Consider the following 9,477-nt stretch of genomic DNA (forward strand, 5'->3'; position numbering starts at 1 on the left):
CGAGACGACATTAAGCAGACGTTCTCTATACGTGGTAGTATGGAATTTATAGTGCTTAGAAGTCATTTACTTTCAAAAGGTTTGTCTAGATCCGGTGTCTAGCTAATCTCCATGTGACGAATGAATGAATCAGTTTATCATCGTTATGGGAACTTGAGTAGGTTGCAAAAGTACTTGCGCTTAAGTAAGTGAGTGGGTTGGGTTTGAAGCTGCTATATTTCGACTATCTCACGACGTGACAGCTTAATGTGGGAGGATATCCCGAAGTAATGCAGGTTTCATTGGTTTACCCTTTCGGTGATGGTACTGAACAGCTGAGAAAAGCCTAAAACTGGAATTCAAACTCACAATCATAGGTTTCTGGTGTGCCAAAGGGAGACAACTCTGCAGCGGCTTCGATGACAGTCACCCGTGTCCCTTGTACTTAAATGAGTGAGTGGGTATTGTGTTACGCCGTTTTAGCACTATTCCAGCAATATCACGGCGGGGGACACCAGAAATGGGTTTTACACATTGTACCCATGTGGGGAATGGAATCCGGGACTTCGACGTGACGAGCGAACACTTTAACCACTAGGCTACCCACTGCCCCTGTACATAAATGAAGACATGTATGATGTAAAATGCAGTGAAGCCTCGTTGACTCATCTTGACACACTGTTTAAGTCGAAAACGAAATTGTGTGATTCAGAATGATTCTTGTCGTGACTAGGTGGTCGGGTAGCCATGTTGTTAAAGTGTTCGCTGTCGTGCCGTTGATTGCAATGTTGCCGCGATGTTACTGAAAGCGGCATAAAACCATTCTCCCTCACTAAGCGTCGGTGTGGTCTAAAAGTAGCATTCCTCTGTTCTTGGAACTATGGATATACCTCGATTGTCGCAAGGACTTCTCGAGTTACCAAGATAGTAGTACAGAGGTCTCTATTCTACTCAAGATCACAATCCTCTTACTTCAGAATATTTCTGTTTGGAGTTGGAGTGGGGAATGTCGAAACAAAGATGTCGCTGTGATGTACACTGCATGTGTCCAGTATGTAATATATGGTCTCTCTGTGGTTTAAAGAAAAACAGCGATGACAAGTGGTTTACGTGACTTGGTAAAAAAATCAAAACTTAATCATCCCATTGCGAACAGATCCGGAAAGTCGACTGACATATGTATGAGGGATAGAGGGAGTGAGAGAGAGAGAGCTTGCATGTTGTTTAAAGCCGCACTCAGCAATATTCCAGCTATATTACGGTCCGTAAATATTTTAAATCTGGACCTAACAATCCAGTGATTGACATCATGATCTACGCAACTGGGATAAGATGACATGCATCAACCAAGCCAGCAAGCCTGACCACCCAATCCCGTTAATCACCTCTTAGGACAAGCATGGGTTGCAAAAGACCCATTCTGATCCACATCTTCACGGGTAATATGAGCGAGAGACTTAGTTGAGTGTTTCCCAGCATATTAAACTGACACACAGGGACTCTTCAAAACAACGAGAAAACAAACTGACTTACTCATCCATACACAAAAAAATAGCAAGTTCGTGAATAATCCTGATCTTGTCACATTGCGTCTGAACCTTAATCCACAAAACGATATCGATGCTAAGTCGATTGTGACATCCGTTTGTCGATCATAACTTCGTACGATAGTCTTAGCGCTAAGGCCGCCTTGTGGAGCCTGGCCCAGGGTGTCGTTGTACAAAACAATCTTAGCGCTCACACTATCTTAAGTGTAAGTTAAGGTTAGGGACTTACAGTCACCTCAGCGCTAAGATCGCTTTGTGAAGCCTGGCCTTGGCGTCCTTCCGAAGCATTCATTACATGTACTCTTGTGTTATCACAACAGGCAATATGACATATTGCCCAGCCTGTTTATGTAGGCCGGCTGAGTCAGATTTGAGTGTCGTGTTTTGAACGTTGATAGTGCAAATGCCACAAGGCGGGTGGTGTTTATGGTTCGCCAAGAATCTTTGAACGCATTGGTACCAAATGAATTACAATACTCATGTGTGTCAAACATTAGGATTTGACATTCGCGGCATGATATAACAGTGTCCTCATTGGAACGTATCGCGATTACTCGGATATAGCAAGTGTGTCCCAGGACAGATAACACGGTAATGGTTGTGGGCAAACTGAATTAACATGTCATGGTGCCATACGGTTCAGAGGTTACGGTCTTTAGATGGTTCGATAACAGTTGGTTGGGATAACCCTCTTTAATGAGATAACACTTCTAGATGAGATATCACACGGATAGGAGTCTTCTACATGAGGTAATACATATTTAACTTCAAGGAATACCAGCAACAGCGGCACTATATCAGTTAACGTTTTGATAACAGTAACGATGATGACATAGACTAACAGTGCCCTCAGGAAAATAACACAATGATGACAGTAGCATCGGTAAAATAACACAATGATGACAGTGCCATCGGTAAAATAACGCAATGGTGACAGTAGCATCGGTAGAATAACACAATGATGACAGTGCCATCGGTAAAATAACGCAATGGTGACAGTGCCATCGGTAAAATAACACAATGATGACAGTGTCATCGGTAAAATAACACAACGGTGACAGTGCCCTCAGGAAAATAACACCATAATGACAGTGCCATCGGTAAAATAACGCAATGGTGACAGTGCCATCGGTAAAATAACACAATGATGACAGTGTCATAGGTAAAATAACACAATGGTGACAGTGCCCTCAGGAAAATAACACAATGGTGACAGTGCCATCGGTAAAATAACACAATGATGACAGTGCCCTATGTAAAATAACACAATGATGACAGTGCTCCAAGTAAAATAACACAATACTGTCAGTGCCCGAAGTTAAGTAACACGTACATGCCATACAGTGCTTGGCCACACGATCCCGTTTGTCTCCTCTTACGACAAACGGGTTACTGTACACCAATTCTAACGGGTGCATATTCACTAGTATGACGCAAGATTGCTTCAAATAAAATATTCAGTTGACGTCATATAAGCTGCTCAAGTGTACTGTACAACAATGAAAAATATATTGCCTCAGATTGTCTCATACATTACTCGCATTGTTGACGTCATATAAAGTGTTGCAAGGTAAATATACGACTTGCGGTTGCTTTATGCTCTTCTTGACCAAAAGAATGTCGCAATGAGTCGCTCAGTTCCAAAAGCATGTTTTCTCAAGAATTCAATAAGCAGAAAAGAAAAAATTCAGTAAATTTGTTTTGCTTGTAACCAGATGGCAACACCTGAGATCACCCATTCGGAATCTGCAACAGCAAGGCAACGTGTGACGGTAGCAGTCAGCAAGTCGTGATTTAGTATGCCAATAATTGTTCGAAGTACATGTCATAAATCACACGAATTGGAAGTATGTTCCACGCCAAGTGCACACTTCATGGTTTATGCTCGATGCGGTTTTACCTATCCGAGAAACCCAAGAACTGCTCACACACCATTCGGAGATATGACGACATCCGGGCATTTTGACGTGCCACGTGACCTGTAAGGTTAGCTTCGTGTGATCCTTGTTGAGAACTTGACTGGTTGTATTGAGAACGCGGGACGCATCTAGGTATCTGTAGTATATCTAGTTCTAGCGGAGGTGTGTGATCAGCGATATGAACGAACCCCAGAGGTGACAACATCATACAGAAAAACACTTGGAAATAAGGAAGGGGGCGAACGGGTCATTACAATGAAGAAAAAGAATCGACTTGACATGTTTCATTTCGTATCGTCTTTACAATAAACATTGGTTTGAAATGGTGAACCCTGATATGAACTGAACTTGTCGTTAATGCAATACGCTGCATTCAGTGATAAAGTCATACACGAATGTGTACTGTATTCCAGAATTGACATTAGTCTCATTTCTCTGGTAGGATTTTGCACGGACACGTGTCTATTGGCTTTTGCATGGAGAGTATTGGAGATATGTCTATTGGCTTTTAGATGGAGACGTGTCTATTGGCTTTTACATGGAGAGTATTGGAGATATGTCTATTGGCTTTTAGATGGAGACGTGTCTATTGGCTTTTACATGGAGAGTATTGGAGATATGTCTATTGGCTTTTTGAAGGAGACGTGTCTATTGGCTTTTACATGGAGACATATCTATTGGCTTTTGTACGGAGACGTGTCTATTGGCTTTTACATGGAGACGTGTCTATTGGCTTTTACACAGGGACGTGTCTATCGGCTTTTAAATGGAGACGTGTCTGTTGGCTTTTACACGGAGACGTGTCTATTGGCTTTTCCACAGAGACATGTGCTTTGGTTTTACACGGAGACGTGTCTATTAGCGTTTTCACGGAGACGTGTCTATTGGCATTTACACGGAGACACGTGTCTATTGGCTTTTACACGGAGACGTGTCTATCGGCTTTTCCACAGAGACATGTGCTTTGGTTTTTACACGGAGATGTGTCTATTGGCGTTTACACGGAGACGTGTCTATCGGCTTTTAAACGGAGACGTGTCTATTGGCTTTACACGGAAAAGTGTCTATTGGCTTTTGCACAGAGACGTGTCTATCGGCTTTTACATGGAGACGTGTCTATTGGCTTTTGCACGGAGACGTGTTTATTGACTTTGGCACGGAGACGTGTCTATTGGTTTTTGTATCTACTGGTTAGTCACCGACTTCCATTGCTTCACCCTAATAAGTTTGTTGAATTATGTTAATAAGTCTCCAATACTTGGATCAGTTTCACGAAGCGATCTTAGCGATACGCCTGTTTCTGTGTATGTCAACGGATGCTTTGTTGAAACGGCACCATTTGCAGGAATGTGACATATTTGATTCAATACCATTATTGTGAGTGGTGGGCTAGTATTGAATCAATATCATGTTTTGTGACTCGTGTTAAAATTGCAGTATGATTCACCTAAAACTGTGTGAGCGAATTGTGAGGTTCCAAACATGATGCTGGATAAAAAAAATGTTTTGAAAGTAACTATGTGTCCGAACTTATTCGTTATATCTGTCAGTTCGTCATAAAAATAGTTTACTGTATACCATAAGAGTGAGTGAGTGAGTATAGTTTAACGCCGCTTTTAGCACTATTCCAGCAATATCACGGCGGGGGACACCAGAAATGGGCTTCACACATTGTACCCATGTGGGGAATCGAACCCGGGTCTTCGGCGTGACGAGCGAACGCTTTAACCACTAGGCTACCCCACCGTCCCCTGTATACCATAAAAACCATGCAGAGGAACAATACATTTACATAGCAGCGCTTGCTTATTTAAACTAATTACCAACCACGTATATAACTGGACACCAAAGCGACTCAAAACTGGAGAAATAGTTATGTGCTATCTGAAACATGATAAGAAGTGTAACAGTTTCTGTGCGTCGTTACCATAACAACCACATGTTAAAGTCTTCAGCCTTGGTAACACTGTCATATATTTCTTAAGTGTGATTTTTTCATACCTATTTGTAAAGATAATATTTTTCATTTGTTTTCTATTTATTATCGTAGTGTTTGGAAATACATGCACATAAATGTAGATTCAGAGGTGTCAAATATTATATTTCACGTGTATTTGTCTCAACACAAACCATTGTTAATCTCATACAAACATGCTGTGACTTAAAGCGAGTCCACCTGTTCAGATCCGAGTAAGATCTCGGTCTTCAGCATCCTGTCCTTGTCGTAAGTGGCGTCTAATGGAATAGGGGATTATTATCCGCTCTTCTTTCATATTTGGCTCTATATTTGATAATCATTTATAACGTGGTTAAGTCTATGGTTGACGTACATCTTGCAGTTCAGGCACATGCTCAATAATCTTAACCAATAAGCCTTGTCTATATTAAATCAGTTAATGATTCATATATTTGACAAGATGGTAATGGCCACAGAATGACCAGCCTTGGCTTCGGAATAATATGTAGGTCAATGAAACTCAATGTAGATCAATATCGATCAATACTATCGATTAAGTAAGTCCCTGATTTGTTCCAAGATTGCCGATGGTCTATTGTGCTTGGTACTGGAGAGATATTGGTTTCTTTATGTGTCTCGAGGCCCCAGTGACATATTCAACAAACCGGCATTATATCACTCAGCATTGATGGATAGACCGGTGACACGACCAAGGCAATAATATGACACTATTCATATGTCAGTCTATGTGGGTGTGTTGGAGGACGTTCTGATAAGAAAGTTGTCTTTGATAAAAACAAAATGATAACAATGGAAGTGGCTTACTGTGATAGATTGGAATTCTACAGCTGGTAGATTTCGGCTCCTTGATATACACTCAGGGTAGACCTATCAGTTTATAATCGCCACCTGTGTGTCAAATAGATTTGCATTAACATGCACTGCTCAGTTAAAGCGGGGCGGTGGGGTAGCCTAGTGGTTAAAGTGCCTCTCGTCACGCCGCAGATCCGGGTTCGATTCCCCACATGAGTACAATGTGTGAAGCTCATTTCTGGTGTCCTCCGCCGTGATATTGCTGGAACATTGCTAAAAGCGGCGTAACTCACTCACTCACGCATTGGCAGGTATTGCTGCATCGACCTTTTAATAAATTCGTACTAGTTGAAATGGGGAGAAATTCTTGCTCGTATTACTGATAATTTGGGCTTTTTAAATTGTCATTTGTAGCAAGCTGCTTTTTAAATACTACTTTAGATATTGACCAAACGATTGCTTGGTTCCGTGAAAACTGAGAAGTGGGGCATAATACTTGCAGACCCGTGAAGATCCGGGTTAGAATTGTTCTTCAACAATCCATGCTTGTCATAAAAGGCAACTAACGGGATCGGGTGGTCAGTCTCGCTGTCTTGATTCACACAAGTCATCGTATCCCAATTGCGTAGATCAATGCTCATGCTGTTGATCATTGGATTGTTTGGTGCGGGCTCGACTATTGTTCCACCATGAAGCTGACACGCGGTGATGTAACTCGTTTACTGTTAGAATCGTATAGAAAGCATCATTTGACTGTGGGAGACAGTGTTCAATGATTGGATGAAGTCTACCATGTCGTACCAGAGACCATATAATAGACTATTACATGGTCTGTGGTCGTACCTCATTCGTAACTACTCGCCTCTTTCCGTCACCTACAAGAAGACGCCATCCGGCTTGCCGGAATGACACGAGTAGTTACGAATGGTCGTACCTATGTCATGTGTTTAATCGTTTGGGGCATCCATTTCTAGGATGGATAATGTTAGGTGATGTGTAGCTGGTGGAACTGTTTAAACTAGTGTCTGTGTAATCGTATACAAAGTATTGGCGTTTTGGTTTTGCGAACCGATTATGTCTCGTTAATAAACGTTTCATAGATTGTTCATTTGCTGTGTGTGTCTGGTTCGTTCGATTGTTCGGTTTATATTTTATATAACATATGTTGTATACTACAAAACATAAGATCACGGTGTTCTTTCATATTCTTACAGGGTCAATCTTTTATATAAGTCATAGTTAATCTGTCATATAAGCCACAGTAAATCTGTCATATGAGCCACAATTAATCTGTCATATAAGTCACAATTAATCTGTCATATGAGTCACAGTTAATCTGTCATACAGTCATAGTTAATCTGTCATATAAGTCATAGTTAATCTGTCTGATGAGTCACAGTTAACCTGTCATGGCACTCGTAGTTAATATGTCGTGGTAGCCAAAGTTAATCTCTTATGGCATTCACAGTTAATCTGTTACGGCAATCATAGTTAATCTGTCTGACAGTCACAGTTAATCTGGTATGTTAGTTATAGTCAATCTGCCATGACAGTCAAAGTTAATCTCTTATGACAGTCAAAGTTAATCTCTTATGACAGTCAAAGTTAATCTCTTATGACAGTCATAGTCCATGACAGTCAAAGTTAATCTCTTATGACAGTCAAAGTTAATCTCTTATGACAGTCACAGTTAATCTGTCATGGCAGTCATAGTTAATCTGGTATGACAGCAATATGTAATCTGCCACGACATTACCTTTAGTAATGGGAGAATCGGTTGGTCCTCAACATATTTGAGTAAAACATTCCACGATGGCGGTATACCTACAGAGTCGTCTACCAGAAATCCCACGGTGTTTATACGTGCAACATTACTTATTAAAAAGTAGGGTGAAATTTAATACCTTTAATATCGATCCAACAGCGATAATATTCCAAAATAGAATGCTTTAATAACCAAATACATACTTTGAAATTAATACTACAACTTAAACTGAGAACATTTATAATTTATGAAGCCAATATACATGTATATTGATATTTCTGTATTCCCTTTCAACGTCAATGGAAATGGATCGTGGGGACACAGGGTTGACGGCAGGTTCGCCCATGCAGCACACCGATAGATGATTAAGTGTGTAATCTATTCCCCTTTGATCACCCAGGACCCAAGAAGGAACAAGCAACGCTAGGCAGTGCTTGGTGCGAGACATGGATGAGAGAGCAACGGTAGTGATTTCTCCACGGATGGGTCACCACAAAGATTTTAACCATTGTTTGACGGGAACTGTAGAAACTAACAGTAAACAGTCATGTTTATACGAGAACTAAATATTCTTTCATGCATTATGTATGGCTAACGTTTCAGGTAATGGCTTTAAGGGTAGACTGGTCAAAGTGTAAAGTACTCGACACTCACCTGAACAAGGGGCAAGAAGTAGACCAGAAACGTCGTGTTATACAATTTCAATCATACACTTTCAAAATATACATATATTGTATGAGAATTAGTCAGAGAACGGATCACAATCGTTAATACCAATGACCAGCTTATAAAATCCGGGTAATGCAAATAATTTCGTGTAACACACGAATTGTCCAGCTATTGTCGCGAATCTCCGTGTGTGGTCGGGACACATTAACCCGATCAACCTTTATGTTCATACCGCTGATTGACGACTTACGTCAAATGTGACTGATCGCTTTACGTCAGCTGGCTCGCTCTTAAGTCAAGAGCTTCCAGTCCTCGCATAAAGCACGCGTATTAAGTGCAGGTCAAATAAAACGCTGGCTGTTACACTCTTACCGGGACATGCACTACGGATTACAGTAATCCATCGGCTTAGCTGCAACGGAGCCACGTAAGGATATACGTGACACCAGCTTTGTGTGAACATGTGTGCAAGAAAAAACCATACCTGTTTCGTCTGATAGATCCAATGTCAGGCCAGTATTTCCATACCCTGCACGCTTCTTTATACTGTTCAGCAAGTTGATCACGGCACAGCTGGGGTTGCATAGTAGTGATTCATTATTGCCGTATTTAACAATAATAAACATCTTTTTGTATTTTTTGGGTAAAAATACGATAAATCCACAAAGTTGTTATTTTCTATCACCAGTTGAATATAATGTTCTTTTTCTCACAAAAGTCATCATTGACTAGACATGGAGAGGGTTATGGTGTCATTAAACTGCACGGATACACAGTCCCATACATGAAGTAATGACGGCCCGTATCGCGTCTCTCTCAGTTCCACCT

General features: G+C 41.0%; 1 protein-coding gene across 1 annotated transcript in view; it reads right to left on the reverse strand.

Annotated features, from left to right (window-relative positions):
* LOC124289850 (uncharacterized protein CXorf65-like) overlaps positions 1–9,477 on the reverse strand; it is a 17,266-nt gene extending 7,789 nt beyond the window's left edge. Inside the window, exon 1 of the mRNA XM_046726526.1 lies at positions 9,134–9,477. Coding sequence (XP_046582482.1) covers positions 9,134–9,275 — 142 coding nt within the window. The 5' untranslated portion in view covers positions 9,276–9,477. The remainder of the gene's footprint in view (positions 1–9,133) is intronic.

Source organism: Haliotis rubra, unplaced genomic scaffold (genome assembly GCF_003918875.1).
Source record: "Haliotis rubra isolate DU_JTF1 unplaced genomic scaffold, ASM391887v1 Scf45, whole genome shotgun sequence".
Taxonomy (NCBI): domain Eukaryota; kingdom Metazoa; phylum Mollusca; class Gastropoda; order Lepetellida; family Haliotidae; genus Haliotis; species Haliotis rubra.